The sequence below is a fragment of the Haemorhous mexicanus genome, chromosome Z (assembly GCF_027477595.1).
Source record: "Haemorhous mexicanus isolate bHaeMex1 chromosome Z, bHaeMex1.pri, whole genome shotgun sequence".
Classification (NCBI taxonomy): domain Eukaryota; kingdom Metazoa; phylum Chordata; class Aves; order Passeriformes; family Fringillidae; genus Haemorhous; species Haemorhous mexicanus.
This window is the reverse complement of record NC_082381.1, coordinates 37482542-37499969: the sequence shown is the minus strand read 5'-3', so window position 1 is coordinate 37499969 and position 17428 is coordinate 37482542. Positions and strand designations below refer to the sequence as shown.

General features: G+C 40.2%; 1 protein-coding gene across 2 annotated transcripts in view; it reads left to right on the top strand.

Moving 5' to 3' along the window:
* SVEP1 (sushi, von Willebrand factor type A, EGF and pentraxin domain containing 1) overlaps positions 1-17428 on the top strand; it is a 125280-nt gene that overhangs the window by 26169 nt on the left and 81683 nt on the right. For both annotated transcript variants that reach the window (XR_009485025.1, XM_059836427.1), the window contains exons 4-5: positions 13400-13558; positions 13804-13983. Coding sequence is in view for 1 of the 2 variants with exons in the window: in XM_059836427.1 (XP_059692410.1) it covers positions 13400-13558; positions 13804-13983 (339 nt within the window). In the remaining variant the exon portion in view is untranslated. The remainder of the gene's footprint in view (positions 1-13399; positions 13559-13803; positions 13984-17428) is intronic.

The following is a 17428-nucleotide window of genomic DNA, read 5'->3' as shown; positions in this document are numbered from 1 at the left end:
TTTTGCCCCAAAAAAGTTGAAAGGAAGGGTGTTCCCCAGTAAATGCTGGTAAGTGTCCATGCAAAATTGCCATCTCCTTGGGGCATGTGGAGAACTTTTCTACATTGAGGCTACTAGTACTGCATGTCTTTTTTCCAAAGATTATTGCCATTAACTCCGACCTGTTTGTTGGTGAGTACTTCACAGATTAGTTGAGAGTATTGCATTGCTGTGACTACTGTCAGGCTCCATGTCGGTGCCAGTTTTTGGTTTTACAGCAGAAAAGTGCTTGCTGCATTCTCATTGTGCTCCCCTAGAACAACTCATATCTGGAAATACACATAGGTGGCATTAAACACTGTGTAGAGATAGAGGCAGTATTCTGGTGGAACACAGAAGCACCTACATGATGGTCTGGGAATACCCTAAGTCACAAGAATTTAAAGACATATAGTCTGAGTTTTATGCCTGTATAAAAATATCTGGAACTCTGGAAGAAAACACTGGCCTGTTACTGTGTTTTCTCTTTCTATACCTTGTTTCACGCATTGCCCTCCTGCAGACTTCAGAACATACCACGACACTTGTGCAGGCATGGGAATGCCAGTCTGCTAAAGCCTGCTGCAATAACTTTAGCGTCTTGGGAGTCAAGACCAATCCATCTGACATCAGCAGCACTGTGTATGCTCACTTTGGGGAGTCCAGTCCAGTGAGGAGGTGCTCTAGGAACTTTAAATGCAGCAGGTAACTAGTCTGAATCTTCTGCATCTCTTATCCCTGTGACACAGTGCTGCCTTGAGTCCCAAGAAAGAAGGTATGGAAGAGGGGCTTTCTTGCAGGAGTATGAAGTATGGCAGAAGTCAGCCAAGTAACTCAGTTCACAGGGCTAAGGTTTTCTAATACAAGGAGGAAAGTGGGAGGCTGAGTAGCCTTGTTTTGGGGAGTCAGTGTCAGCACAGGATGTAAGTAGTGTTTGCCAAGCATCATAGTCATATACCAGAAGAGTTACATGCTGTTAAGCTGGTGTTTCTTTTGGACTTGCATTATTTTCTGTCTCACAGAGGCATTAATATGTATGCCTAAGAATATTCCGATCCTTTAGGCCTATTTCTGTTGTCAGCTTGCAAAGAATATCACATGAAATGCAAATGATCCCCTCATTTTAGAACCTAAGCTTTTGCCTCAACTTGGTAGCAAAATACGCTGTCACTTGCAAATCCCTTCATTTGAGTTTTTATGTCATTGTGAATTGTAGAGGAGTAAAACACATATATAAATTTTGCTCTCTTTTATTTCTGAATGGAAATTCAAAATGCCTTATGAAATGCAGCACCTTTTTTAAAACACGGCACTTCTGTGAGCACCCATATTCTTCCTGGTTGGCCAAAAACACTAAAAAATTGTCCCAGTTGTGCTGTGTTGGCAGCACAGGGGTTCTGGCTAGGTCATGGCACAGAGGCAAGGTCGCTTAGTTTTCTTTAGTCGCTTGATTTAATCAGTGAGAATAGCCAAGCTGCATTCATGTGTGGCTTTTAAAGTGGACCAGTAGCTCACCTTGTGCTCACAGCCCAAACCCCTGAGAGCAGAAGTAGTGTGATCAAAACCCTCTGCCAGTATCTCCTTAGTGTAACAACAGCTGAGGGCTCCTGTCATGCATTCCTTTTTCACTGCTGAGCAGTGGCACTCCTTTTCAATACTCATAGAATCATATAACTGTTGAGGTTGGAAATGACTACTAAGATCATTGATTTTGACCATTAACTTAACACTGCCAGGTCCTGATAGTGCTTCACCATCAACAGCATTTTATCATCAACTGCCTGGGCACCTTCCCCTCTGTCTCAGACAAGAAGGCAGCTTTGCACTCTGGGAGCCTGTGAGAACACCCTTATTGCCTCCTTGTTCCCCTGCTTCTTTTTACCTACTTATCCCTCCAGGTGGAGGTGATGGATTACAGCTGTGACTTGTCTGGCTTTTGCCTCAAGGCTGTAGCACAGGCAAGTATTAATGGTAGTAAGTTCAAGGTCTGTGAATGTGATGTTTCACCAAGCTGTCTGTAACATCTTGAATTTCACTCCCAGTGATGTTAGAGGTTGATTTATTCTTATTATTTTAAGGTAATTTTTGGGAAACCTCCTACATTGAAATAGAAAGTGCAGTGCCTCATGCATTCATAATCAAAGTGGTAGTTTATAAAGTGTCACTTGCACCCTCACTAGTTCACAGTCTGCAAAAGTAAAAGAACCTAGCTAAGATTTTGGCTCCATCTCAGGAAAAACTGGGATGTTTGTAGATAGCATTAATTATGTTGTGAAGCTATTTGGAATCAAGTGCTATTTAGAAATAGATTTTCTAGCTAAAACTCTGTGGTTGGATAATTTTGAGTCTCGGGTCCATTGAGCAGTGATTTAATAATTTTTGCTGCTTACCTTTTTTTTTCTCCTTTTTGCTTCAGATTGCTGTTAAGAGTGTTCCCTCCTTCTTATTCTCCATCTCTGAAGATGTGTTTGGTCTTTTTTATGGCAGAATAGCTTAGAAAGAGAGCATGTATTTAAAGGAGAAGATAGGAGTGGAAGTGTGGCAGACCTTTTGTCTCCCAAAACATGCAAAGAATCTCGCTGCCGTTTAGAAGGAGAACAAGTGATTCTGCCTTTTTAAGGTCGAACAATTACTTTTCAAGCAGAGAAGAGGATGGAGAAGTGGGGTACAGAGCAGAGATTCACTTAAATGTGCAGAGAGGTTGAGAACCTGACAGTTTATGAGACAACCTCTGGTGTTTCCCTGCTCCCTTTTCTGGCAGCTGCCGCAGGGTGTTTCATTCTAGTTTAATCAACTGCCCTTCAGTAAAGTCCTTGGATCTTACAGGTGCTACTGTAGCACTTTTTGTCATTACTGATAGCAAAATAGGGGCCTTAGAAATGTAGGTCTCACTGCCCTGGGATTCCTTCTTTTCGGGAGGATTCCTGCATTGAAGAAAATTAGGTCAGAGTGGCTGTCTAGTGGGGGATGAAAAGCATGCTTCAGAAATGTTTTGAATGGCAGTTCTTCAGAGAAGGAAGCTGTGTTAGACTGAGGCCTGAGTCTGTGTATTTGGTTAAGGTACTGCAACAAAATCTTTTTATCTTTCATCCCTTTTAATTTGCAGCAGTAATGTTCACTTTGTTGGCAGCCACAATAGCTAGTATTTAAAAATCCTTTCTTCGGTTCAGATCTGAAGTGACTCTCTTCCTGCAGTAGATACTGCTTTAGCAAGGGTCAGATCTGTTCTTAAGGACATCTTTTGTATCTTGCAAAGGAATGGCTGTGGGGGGGACAGGGACAATTGGGGAAAATGAAGTGAGAAGCAGTCAATTTTCCAAATGTTTCTTGAGCAAGCAGCAGTTAGTAGTGAGCATACTGACTTAGTTGTTATCTCAGTGCTCTGGCTTTCCATAAACAAGACTTTATTTTTATATACTTATTTGGAAAATATTAAAAGAATTCAGGGAATCCTGTCAGTTTCCATAAGAGTTTTGCTTGAGGAATGGGGAGTGGGATTTATGGCATTTTTCATGGTAAATCAGGAGTATCAGTAGTGATTCCAGGAATTAAGTAGGAACTATAACATCAAGATTACAACAGCTTACTGAACTCTATGCAGGGATAGTTGAGCTAGTTTCACAATATGTGAAAAAAATTTGGCAAAACCACCACTTTTTGTGGCCTGATTACTGGCCTGAGCCATTGCATGTCCTCCAGCAGTCCTAAGTTAACCAAAAACTCTGTTTCCTACCCTGGGCTGCTAAGTAAATAAACATGGAAATAGTGACATATGTTCTCCATCTGCACAGTCATGTGCTCTATCTTCAGTGCTCAGAAATGTTACTTAATAGGAGTATAATCACTGTTGTTGAAAAGTATATTTAATGATAAAAATAAGGGATGTGGAAATGAGGCCAAGTTTGGCACCTAATGCAGTAGTGACAGTTTATTGAGGGTCTGGCAGAAATAGCTTCTCTTTCCTGTTTATAATAACTTTTACTTGCTGCATTCCCCATCTGTGATTGAGCACTAGCACTACTCTGATCTACAGAGAAAGAAGGCAGAAATAGGTATCTGGTTTTTTGGTTTGGGGTTTTTTTTAACTCCCAGATCATATGCACCAGAAGCTGTTGGGAGTGGGTGTTGTAGACAACAGAAGAGAAGGAGTATTTCACGTTAGGCTAGCAAAATTATTCAGGAACATACAGGGCTCTGTATGAGAAAATTCACAATTTTTGTATCAATGGGAATGAGAAAATCTGAGAATGTCTCTTGACTACTCCTGGATTCCCTACGCAACTGGCTTCTCTCAGGAAAGCCAGTTTGCTCACTGAGTTTGAGCAGAGAGTAATTTTGGTTACTATTCAGTCCCAAGAATCACTGAACAAAAAACTGTTCAAGTTGCTGAGTTGGTGAACATAGTGGAAATGGATCTTGAACCACCAGGCACGTTCTTCACTGCAATAACCTATTAGTGTTGTGAAGACTGGGGGTGCGTGCTTTGTCAGCTTCTAAACTCTTCTCCCTTATTTTGTTAAATTGAGCAATCCCAGGAGAAGGTGATGTGTTGAGTTAGCTGTAACTTGAGACTCCTGCTCCCTGCTTCTGGAAGAAAGTGCAGGCTGTGCTGAGCAAGTGCTGGCTGGATTGTGGTAATTCCAGCGAGTCCCGGGGGTATCAGGCAGTGGAGGTTCTCACTTCTGTCCAGATTCCTCTGGGTGTAGCACATTAATTGTTAAAGAATGGGTTTTTCATCCCAGCTCAGACTCCTCTCTTGCCAAGTTGTCCCTTTTTCACACTGTGGGTAAAGGAAGTCTATTTCTTGTTTCCCAGTGTGTGCTTCCAGGTCACACAGCAGTTAGCTGAGCAGCACAGACCGCAGCCCAGTGGAGCTTTTCAACTCTTCCATATCTAACAGCCATCACTTGGGATGGATCTGACCTAGGGATAATTTTAGCCCTTTAGGCAGCTAGTTGCTGATTATTAGTCCTTCCTGTTAGGGAGGCAGGTGATGGGTTGTTGCAAACGTGTCCTTTTCTTGTCCTTTTCTTTTCCTTCTTGACCCAGAATCCTTTGTGAAAGGGTGAAAGGACAAGTAGAGTTATTTTATACATGGTAAAATAGTTAGACCAGGCCTAGAGGGGCTGGGCTTCCAGTGCCTTCAGACGAGAGAGGTACTAGATCTCTCCAGCAGGTATTTGTTCCTTTGTTCATGTGTAGCACAAATGAAACAAAATGTTTGGATTCTCTTTAATGGAACTTTCTTTACATCAGTCAGTCAGTTTGTTGGAGTTTTTTGAGTTTGCTGTGCGAAAATTGAATGTGAAACTTCACAGCAGTGATACCAAAATGGCAATCCAGTGCAGCTAGTACAGGATGGCGAAGCTCCTTTTCAGTGTTCATATATTTAAATAGCAGGATGCCATCCAGGGCACTTAGAACAGTAGGATTTAGAGTAGCATGTGCTATCACATCAGCAGTGATCATGGTTTGCTGAGGAATGTGTGTCTGTGATTATGATAAAGACCGTGTCCAGAGAAGCCTACTGTGTAGCAGTGCTGCTCTGAGCAAAGCATTTTCAGAATTTATTGTATTTCCCCTTTTTGTAGAAGGATCTCACTCCACGTGAGAAACCCATCACTTGCATGTAAATAAATTAATAAATAATCTTTATTAGCTTAGGAAACTTAACAGTATTAACTGAGTTGATTTCCCAGAAAGAATTTTTTATGGTTTTTTAATTAGTTTTACACTTTCAGCATGATAACTTCTAGAAATACATGGGGACATGAGGACATAAATCAGTACTCAAGTTCTAAAAATCAGAAGTGCTGGTATGAACTGATATCTGTCACTGATAGGCATGTATACGTTTGGCCATCTCCTCCAATGTATCACCAAGGCTGGATGTTATGTCCATACAAACAGCAAACCTGTTACTGTCTAAAATGCACTGAGACTTAAACCCAAAGAGCTTCATTTCTATACCTGAATGTCACTTCTGTAGATAGATATTGTGCAAGTTGTCAGGATCTATCTTGTGATTTTGTAGTTTGAATTTTGAATAAAGCATAAGTAGACTTCTTTTAAAGTCACAGTGCATGGAATCAGGAATTTTTTTCTTATTCTTAAGTAAGCCACATGCTTTGAAACAGAAAGAGAAGTAACCTTCTGTAAAAGTATATATAGTAATCTCTATCAGTGGTCTTTATTTTTATGACTGTAAAACATATAAAATACATCTCACTGCTCTGTGTCATTGCAATGCAAGTGTCGTTCAAGGGTGAATCTGTTTAAGACACTCGCCTTGCTTGTAACATGTAATAGTTGGCCTGCTTCTTAAAAAAAGTTTTAAAAGTGGGCATAGATGGATTTCCCATATATTCTCAATACTGCTGCTATGACCAAGGAGGGTGTTTGTTCAGAGTCATTGCTTTGCAGTAATCCTGTGTGAATGTGCTGGCCCCAAGCCTACCCAGAGATGTTCGGCACAACCAGACCTCCCTGTGGCATCCTAACATTTACAAGCTGTGATGCCTCCTGGGCTTATATTCTTCAAGCAGGCAGATTGTTCTCCACATTGTGGATGCTCGCAGTAGCAGGATGAGATGTTCACCCAAGGACTGGATCTCCTTCCAGGCAGCATCTTCTGCCCCATGGGAGGGGATCCAATATTCTCATTTTTATCAAGAAAATGTTTTTTTCTTCTGAAAGTTTGTTATGACTGTTTGAAGTGCTTAAAAATCTAGAGCTAAATCATCTCAGAGTGTTGTAGCAAATTCTCCAGACTACTTGGCAGTGGAATATTTCAATTTTGCTGTCTATAACCTCAGCTGTAAGGTTTGAATGAACCATCCGCTGTGTATCATGTAGAGACAGCTAAACTTCTGAATTGTTTCAGCCTGCTGCCTTTGCCTGAGAGAAAATTTGTAGAACTACTAAGGAGCTAGAGGAAAATACATCAAATAAGACCAGAGACATCTAGCTTGTTAAATTGCTAATCGCGTTGCCTTGAAAAGGATGCTTAAAAAATACTGACAAAGTGCAAATGGATGAGCAGGTTCAATGCCATCTGAAATTAATGCAGAGCACATGCTGGGGATAATAGGAGATATTAAAGAGTTGGAGAACATGCTAAGACTTAGAAATCCTTCCCTGATCCTTACACATAAAGGCAAGCTCAGGGTTTTCCTTTGCAGTCTTTGTACAAGTCATACATGTCAAATGTTTAACTGAAGCCATCTTCTTGCCTATTTTTTGTAATCCTAGCATGCTCCTGCCTTGGTTTTTTGTTTGGTTGGTTGTTTGTTGTTTTGTTTGAGGGTTTTTTGTAGCATCATACATGTTGCAGACTGCAGAAAGGTAGATTACTGTGTCTGCCAAAAGTTTAGATTTGTTTTTCCTCGTCTTTCTAAAGACATTTCATAATCGCAGTGTGGGTAACCTGCAGAGGTCACTCACACTTTAGGTGTGCAGCAGCAGCAGAAGAAATTTTGGAGGCAGGAGGCAGTTTGAGCAACACTGTATGCTGGTACTGCAGGACATTCCAAGAAGTCTTTGACTGCTTGGTGTGGAATGGGATCTCCATTTCTTACATAACACCATGTCTTGTCATTGTAAAGTGCATTTTATTTGGCAGGCTATTGTCACAAGGAATTCATACTAGCCCCTTGTTCCTACTGCTGCTTCTAAGCAAGGCAGTGCTTGGCCCTTAGATGAATCTGATCATGCAGTACTTTGTCATGTTGAGAGATGAAGATATGAGAGTAGAAAGATGTAGCATGATACTGTACTGTAATTTATCCATATATCCTTAATTATTAAAGTTTTAATTCCCAATTAGTAAAATAAATAAGTTTTATAGTCAGATCTATTCGTGGTGGCAAATCTAATGCACGACTATTTGCAAATACAGCTACCAGAGCACTTTTTTCACACACATGAAAGTTCCAGTGACAACTTCTTTTTTTTCTTTCCACTGTTGCAGTGCATAGCAATAATGGGTGAAGTAAAGGGGTGGAAGGGAGAACCCACAGCTTCAGACTGTACTTCTCCAAGGCCATAAATGTGACTTAATTTGAGGTTTTGTTTGTGGATCTGCCACATAACTTCCAAAAATTTACTAGAAACACAAGGAATCATATGTCAGGTCTAGGATCCACACACCTAAAAATCTCCATGTCCAGTGTCTAGAGATTCTGTAACCTATAGGTTCCATCATTTTTAGTGGGCGCCAGGAAACCAAGAAAGAACAGGTATTCATGGTATACTTTGATTCTGGGACAGATGTGTTGAGTACATATCCATGCAATCAATGTCATAAAAATAATTACAGTATCATAAACATGACTTGATTAAATGGCAAACTAGGGTTTCTTTTCTCATTGAAGATGTTAGGAGGCTGAGTTATAGAGACTGTTGGAGGTTTGCATCAAGGTGTCATTTCATTTAGGCTTTGTGCTTTTGAGGAAAATATGATAATTACAGACTACAGTCATCAGAGTAGCTGTGTATCAATAGAACTCAGGGTGATGCAGAAGAGAACAGAATATTGCCTAGCTGATTCCTGCCATGTCCCACAAAAGATAAATCCTTAATCAGATCCTTCATTAGCATAAAGTGTGGAAAAAACGGTTCATGCCAGGGATTACTTAGTAAAGGTAGTTAGTGGAAGAAATTATGCATTGAAGGAAAATACAAAATCCCTCAAATTAATCTTTGAAATACGTGGAGTTTGAGTCTCCTCTTTCTTAACACTGGGATAATTGAAGAATAATTCCATTTCAGTGACTTAGAGCACTAGACTAGTTAAAGAGGAAATTGAGTTTGCCTGCTCTCCCAGGATTATGAAAGTTTACATTTTTAAGGCAGAAATGTTTATTCTTAAAATTTTACTTGTACATTTAGAGGAAGAATTGTGATCCAATGCCACAGAGTAGACGAACCCTTTGTCCTATGATCTCTAGCTGCTTAAGTCCAGACTGGAGTCTTTATGCCATTGTGGCAGTTCAGTGCTAGTTGACTTAACTTTGCTGATGTCTTTAGTATTTGCACTTTTAAAAAAGCCAGACTGCATAATACATATGAATTGTTTGGTGAATCTCTGAAATAAACCTTTGTTTTTGTTGTCACTTTTACAGTATTAAATTCTTGTGTAAAGATTAAAATGTCAGTTATTTCATAATTGTAGGAAGGCAGAATAAAATTCCTACTGAATTTAGAAGTCTGTTCTTTAATTTTTTAGCAGCCTTTTCTAACATTCCATGCTCACTGTTTATCTTCAAACAACATCTTGACATATAGGTGTGCTGTCAGTATGGTTAGTTGACTGAAATGTTCTTATGTCTGCCCCGTGGGTCTTTGTTTCTAGCAAACGCCTGTCATATTTCTTTTCTAGTGATTTCTTTTCTGTGTGCAAATTAAGTATAAGTAAGAAAGTGCATTCTCTTGGTGGCCCAACGTGTCATCAAGCCCAGTAATGTTCAAAACCATGCTCGATTCTCTTACAATTTTTCAGTCAGTTATATACCCTGGGAGAACAGATGTGGGGAGGAAAAGACACAAAGCGTGCTGAAGTAACCATGTATTACTTAATTTTAATTTCTGGTCAGAAATTTAGTGCGCTGTCCTTAGTATGGACAATAGAATAGGCATATGAATTGTTGCTGAATATCTACCATTTTATGAAAGCAGGTTGTTGATGACAACTTCAATATGAGCCATCTTTGTATGCTTGGGGAATTTGGGCCTTGTGCTTGTTTGAGTTCGCACACTAATCCCTGCTTCCAGATATCCTCCAACAAAGAGGTAATCCTCTGGTGTAGCTCAGTGTTCACTATTCTGGTCTCAAGAGGAGAATTACATTAAACAAAAAGCATTTCCTTGCTCCTCCCCTTGCTTCTGGACAGACAACAACATGGTTCACATATATAGAAATTCACATCTTTTGTTGCAGGAATCATGCTTGCACTGTGCATATGAGTTTCCTCTCTCTTTAAAGGCTGATACTGTTAAAATTGTTTTTCCATTTTTAAATTCTTGCTGTTTTTTGTTATTCTTGATAGTGCTAAATTGGTGCCTATTTACACTGGGTTTATTCACACACTGTTTTGAGGCTTTTTACACCCTGACATTGCTGGAAAGGGAAACCAAACCTTGCAAAAAAATTGAATTGTTTTTACAGATTAGGACCAAAGAATATGATCTTTCCCTTTAGTCAGTTTTTTTGCTGGTACTGAGTTGCTGAATACATTCAGGTGACTAGAATGAAATTTGGCCCTGCTTGATCCTAGAAGATTCCTGACTGTGTGATCAGTCATGGATTGAGCCACATGTGCTCTTCAGAGGTGTTTATCCCTCAAGCTCTGGCTTAGCTCTGAATCCATCACTGAATGTAGGCTTGGGCCATGCTGTAGTGCTGGCTGGGATGGGTCTGCAATCTAGCTGGGTCAAATGTGGGCAGTCTAGAGCAGATAGCCAGGGCTCTTCTCATCCACAGCTGATTTTGGATGGTTTTAACGTGAGCTGTGGCCAGGCTAACCTCTGTGACTGTTATGGAAATGATGGAAATGCACAGTGTGCTTATGCTCTATTCTTAAATCATCTCTTTGACATCCCAGGATAGGATAGGCTGTGTGATCTCACACACTTGGAAATATCTCTGTAAGCCAGTGCTTTCTGGCAAAGATTCTTAGTGAAACTTGTGCAGAGTTTCATATTTTGAATATGTCTAGGGCATATGTGGGATCAATGAACAGGGATTCAGACTTGAAGAAAATTCCACATAAAATTCCCTATTAGGATATAGTTCAACTTCCTGTAAAGGCAGTGATAAGCATTTAAAGCATACAAAAAGAACGAGGACATTTGGGAAAACATGTTTTTCGCAGTAGAGACATTAATAACCATCTTAACAGTGTTATTTACCTCCTGCTGCTTGACTGGAAAGAGCAAATTGTAAGTGTGATTTCAGAATTAATCATTTTCTTCAAAGCCAGACTGATTCAAAGCTCTAAGCAAATTACTGGGTTTATTGTTAAAAATGCTCACATCATAGAATGGGTGATTACTTCTATTCCATAGTTCTCAAAACAAAAAGAGAAAATTGCGACTTTTTTTTTTTTTTTAGGTGAGGTTGAAAGGAAGAGAGAAATCTGGTTGAGGCTTTGTTGGTTTAGTGGGGGGGGGGGGGTTGGAATGAAACACCTAGTTTAGATGTCATTTTATATGCCATGCATGGAAAAGAAGAGGCTAATTTACTTCAACTGGCATATGGAGGGCATCTCTGTCGCAGAGCAGGTCCCCTGTGATGCTTAATTTTCACTCTTTCCTGTGTCCTCTTGGATGCACTTCATCACTTTGTGCTGGATACAGTTTTACAAAGGATGCACAGAGACCTTCTCAAAGTGCCAGATGGAAATATTTCAGGGATTTCAGAGCAATGCCTCTGATACTGTGATCATCTAAAGCAGGAGAGAATATGTTGGAGACATGTGATGTCCAAGAGGGGAATTTCTGCGCAGAACAAAGAATAGAAGCAGAAGTCTAAAAAGATTGTCTTGGATGGGAAGAACAGGTGAATTATGTGAAAGGGACATTTTTCCCATTACTTTTCTGAAAATCCCAAAACAAAAATTTAAAAATCCCATCTCTAAATCTGATTGGATTTTTCTGCCCTATTTCATTCCTGAATTTCTTTGTTTTGTATTTATATCTCTTACTGAATAGGCATTGTCATTGTCTCTTTAAAAATGTGTTTAAAATACAAATTTGTGAATCCAATTTCAGCACCCAAAATTGCCACTCAGTTGCTTTCTTCAAAAAAAAAAAAAAAAAACCACACAAAAGTTTTTTGAAAAACCAACAAAAGTATTTTCTCTGGAAGCTATCCAAAAAGTCATCCTCCTTCTGAAAGTGCCACCTGCTCATATTGGCTGATTTTTTTGGGGGGGGTTTATTCCATAAAATTTGGCTTATGAAAGCCAATTCTCTCATGACAGGTGAGGGAAAAGGAGAAAGGATTTTCTTTTGCCTTTGTTTTTTGGTTTGGTTTTTTTTTTTTTCCAGTTGCCTAGAAAGCAGTAGGTTTTCATTAGTAAGACAAGAAGCAGAGTGTCTTTGCATCCAGGTCTCAGAAATAGACCAAGTTGGTTTTATAGCTACCAAAGAGGAGGTTGATGCTGCCAGAAAATCTGAACTCCAGGAAATACAGCTCTGTAGGAGAGACCAGTTCCACGAGCAAGGCACACCTACCTGTGTAAGGAGGGAGTCCCTTGAGCCTGTTTATGGTTGTACAGTTCTTCATACCATTCAGAGCTACATCAAATGGTACCAGCTGGCTGAGGGGAGAATGAGAGCCTGACCTGCAGTCTGAAGGAGAAAATGTGGCCATTTTGTTGACAATTAAGTTAGTGGAGTGAGAGCTTTTTGTCTGGGTTTCAGTGTTCCTATTGCATAACCTTCTCAGAATATTTCCTGAACTTTGCATTATCAGTTACATTTTTCAGAACAAGTGTCTCTGTGTTCTATTTCAAGTGATAGTCTGGTCAATCAACATTTCACTCTAGCAGCAGTTGCTGTGTTGTCCTCTTGATTAGTCACTCCCCTAATTCACATGTCTTATGAAAGAAACACAAATAATTATGGTGATTTCCTGAAGACTAGAATTCAAGGCAGAGAGCAGTAAGGCTCAGAGCTATCAAGTCCATCTGAAGTTCTCTAGTGAGAGGTGCCTTTTTCCTATGCATTTTTCCTGCCTTAGAAGGCATCACCTGAATGTTTTTAAAGCCTCTGTGTGTAGGTGCACAGAATTAAAAATATGAAATGCAATAAAAATGAGTGGAAAGGCTTCAAGCAGTAGTTGCTTTGATTAATTCCTTCATTGCTTGTGCCTCTCACAGTTTAGCACATCTAGTATATAGATCACATATATCATATGACCATAATGTGTAAATCAAAGGCAGGGGGTTTTGCTGGCTTGTACTAGCTTTTAACTATGAATCTGTATGTATTAAATATCTTGTGGTTTTGAATGGCAAGAATTAAGCCTGAGCTAATTTTTTACACTTGTGAATCAAGAATGTCTTCAAAAGGTCTGCGCGGGTTTTGTCAGTGAAAATCTGGTGTGTCTTCTGGGACTGGGTTTCTTTTCAAGATGATTAATCGTGGACTTAATGCCAATCCCCAGACAGTCACTAATAGATAACTCCACCAGGTCTGGTAGGCATTAGTTCAAACCTGTTAAGAAGTCTGCAGTATTTTAAGTGGAGAATGCTCCTGCCCTAAGTGACACTGAATATATAAATGAAAATGCAGAAAAGAGTAATGCAACACACCTGAAAAAACATGCTAGGTGAAAGGTGAATGTCCTGAATTCCTTTCTGTTTTCTTTTGCTGAAAGCTTGTCCACCAGGAACGTACAAGCCTGAAGGTTCACCAGGTGGAATCAGCACTTGTATCTCATGTCCTGATGAGAATCATACTTCTCCACCAGGAAGTACCTCCCTTGAGGATTGCACATGCCAGGAGGGTTATCGTGCTGTAGGACAAACCTGTGAAGGTAAGTGTTTCCATCCACAAACAGAACACCCCTGGAATGCACAATGCAGTGCTGGGACAATTTTTTAATGTGGTTTTGTACTGTGAGGGACATGTCAAATTGCATGCAAGATTTTCTTTGTCATTCCAAACTAGCAAAAATGCCAAGGTGCAAGCTGAGTTAGAAATTCTAAAATATTTTTTTCCTTCAGGGGCCTATTGCATTCCAGCTAGTAACCACTTTGTTGTGGCTCTTTAATTATTTAGTCGTTCACTGCCCTGAACTGAAGCCCCCTGAAAATGGTCACTTTGTCCAGAATGTCTGCAACAATTACTTTAATGCTGCCTGTGGAATCCGATGCAAGACAGGATTTGATCTTGTTGGAAGCAGCATCCGGCTTTGTCAGCCAAATGGGCAGTGGTCTGGATCAGAGGCTACTTGCAGAGGTATGTGTCTGAAAGGCTTTTTTTCTGTTGTTCATTCTTAGCAGTGGCTTTCTTCACTCATTACATGGTCAGCAGTTGTGCAGATCTGATCCTGTTAGCCCTGTTTGAAAGAAAGTTCCAAAGGTTGGCTGCCACCCCAATCACTCTGTTTCCTTCCTTTATGAAATGGAAGAAGGACTTCCATTTCATGGACTTCCATGGACTTCCATGGACAGAAAAAGCGGAGCAGGATTGACTAGATGGACAGTCTTTTGCAAGTGAATATAAAGACTCCTTCCTTAAACCTCTCTTCACCTCTGTCTACCTAATTTCTATGAGTTTCTGTATCTACACTATAAATCCAGCGAATCTACCAAGTATTTTAATATGTAACAAGACCTTGCCACATGGCTGTTTTAGGTCATCCACTACATTCTCAGCACAGAGGGTTGTTGGTGTTGGGAGACATTAGCCATTCAGGAATTCTATTTTGCTTTCTTTCCGTTTCTTCTTACCAAAAATAGGAAAGTCTGAGACTTAAGCATGGTCTTCAGAAGTCTTTTGAGTGGAATTTCAATAGGGAATGACTGACAATACCTAGATTTTCACTATAAAAGAATGTCTGCCTGAAATAAGGTGTGAAACGGAGGAGACACAAGAAAGAGCATCCTGAAAAAAAATATTTCTGGATTTTCTGATAGGAACAGAGTTTTTTTTTGCTGCAACAAAACTGCCTGAGGTTGGGTTTTTGATGATTTAGAATGAAAACTGCAATCCCATGCCTGTATACCTGCCTGGTATGTCTCCCATGGAGAGAATGAAAAAAAAATAAACCAGGTAGAAGCCTTTATCTCCTCAACAGACCCAAGATGTAGTTCAGCATGTTTCATTTGACTTGAATGCCCTTGACATTAGTGTGCTGCCCTGGAAGCTAGTAAATAAAAAGCCATCAGCTCACTCGGTAACTCTTGTCCTGGCTTAGTGCTCAGAGAAAAAGGCAGGACTCATCTTTGGCAGAATTAGCACTTTATGACAGCACAGCAAACACTACAGCCCTGAAAGAAACAGCAGCTTATGGTTCTGGAAGGAGGAATCTGGGCTAGAGATCAGTCTCTCAGGACAGTCTTTATATAGCAGTTTACTTAGCTTGGGTTTATAGGAACTTTCTTCAAATAATCCCAGAAACCTTAGGTTTCCTTTTCAGCTACCAGTGACAAGTGGAAAAGGTTTCAATAGAAAATAAATTGCTGGCCAGTGCTATGAGGGTATATTGAGTAACAGGACTTGGAGCTGTGGACTTTCCAGCAGTCAAAACTGCATGCTGCTTCAGGCAGACTGGGACACTGGGGAAGGGCACCCTCTGTTAAAGCTTCTGTTGCACAGGCACCCTTTGTGCAAAAAATCTGGGTAAAGCTGCAGTCAGCCATAAAGAGGGGATCCTTTATCTTCTCTTTCATGGAGAAGTGGAAGGTTCTAGTACTTGAAAATCTTGCTGGAGCATTTAAAGGACAGCTATTTGGGGTGTGATCTTTCTTTAACAGGGAATTTTGAAGGTGAGGGGAAAGTCTGCATTGAGATACTGTCTTGATATTGAGCTAATATCCTTTGAAGCATTGGAAGGATATACTTTGGCTTGGCTTTGTTTGTGCTGTTGTCCATCATCCTGAAGACTTCCAATTTAAAAAAAAAAATTTAAAATCCCACTGTTACATGTGCTGGATCTGCTAGTCTTGATTCACTCACACTATGAGAGGGAGCAAGATCAAAGGCATGGTTTATAGCTGTCTTGTTAATCCCAAGAGTATTTTATCACATAAATTAGGAAGAGGAGAGGGAAGGAAAATCCCTTTCCACTGCTTTGGATTTTGACATTAAATACTCCTCAGTTCGTTTACTAGCTAAAATAAATCTGCAGTGCCATTAGAAAGTGATTAATGCAGTCATATGTCATGCAATTAACAGTGACCCAAGGAAAAAAAAAAAACCGCAAACCCCATATTTAATCCAGAAAAAAATTATTTGGAGAAACCCCAGAGCAAGCAGAATATGCTGTTATTGTTGTTGCTGTTTTCACTGGCTTTTTGGAAATGTTTCTTGATCGTGGAAAATGTGTTACTGATAAGAGGATGTGCTGGTGTTTAATGCTTGGAACCATGACCAAGGTAACATGGGCTCAGGTACAGGTTTCTGCCAGAGCCATGCTGAGACACTGAGCAAGCAAAACATTGAAACACTTGAGAAGGCAAGAGCTGTGCAGTCCTTGCAGAAGAAATGGCTAGACATCAGGTAGTGAAGGGGCTGCCTTCTCTGTAGGCACATGAATATTGACAAGAGCCTCCTCACCCTCTTAATTCATTCAGGCTTCCTAAGCAGTAGAGTTGGGTAGAATTTGCTTCTTTTTACTGCAAATTGGGTATTTCTACTTCTGTAGAAACCTTTAAAGAGCAAGCCTACTTTCTTGTGGATAATGCATTTGAAATTCATCTGTAAATATGTTTTTCTTACTCCCCCTACTAGAGTTAAGATACAGCATATTATAAAGCTGCTCTGAAGCTCAGAGTGCCTGACAAAATAAGCATTTCAAGACTGTTTTAAATACACTTCCTAAAGAATGCAAGCACAGAAGTAGTAATACCTTCATAGAGTAAATGTGAGACAGTAGTAATATAAAGACATATTAGGTACATCTCTTTGGCTTCTTATCCCATATACATAGGTTTTGCTACTTTTTTTCCACTTAGGTGCCACCATAGCAGTTAAAAACAAAATAAAGACATTATTTTACATGTGTTGTTTGTAGCTTTCAGAGGCTGTGTAGGTAGTGGAAATTACAGAGCTGGCTTGCATTCAAAGCAGCATTCAGCCTACATGCCCATTAATTAATCTGAGGTGTCTAGTGGTGTCCACTTGTGTGCAGAGTAAGCAATTAATGGAGAAAGGAGAGGTTGCCAGGTTGGTCTCCCTTTGAGTGCATTTTTAGAGATCATGTTTTGCCTCATACCTGGCAGTAGAAAGGTTGGGTTAATTGGTAAAATCAGCTTCCCATATCACGGCAGAGAAGCAGCTCTCTGAAACCATCCATCACCAGAGGTTGCCCTCCTGCCAGCAAGGTAAACAGAAGCTGTGGAAAACAATCAAATGAGAACAGAGTTCCTCTTGTGAGGAAGGGATGAGAGCATGGGAGAGCTGGACCTGGTTAGCCTGGAGAAGACTGAGAGGGGTCCTGTCAATGTACATAGGTATCTGAAGAGGAGGGAGCCAGGATCTTTTTGGTGGTGCCAAGCAATAGAACAAGAGGCAATGGTCAGAAACTGGTGCACAGCAAGTTTCACCTGAGTATAAGAAAGAACTTCTTTACAGTGAGAGGGACTGGAGCACTGGAACAGGCCTCCCAGAGAGGCTGTGGAGTCTCCCTCAGCAGAGATACTCAAAGTTGTCTGGACACAACCCTGTACGGTGTGCTCTA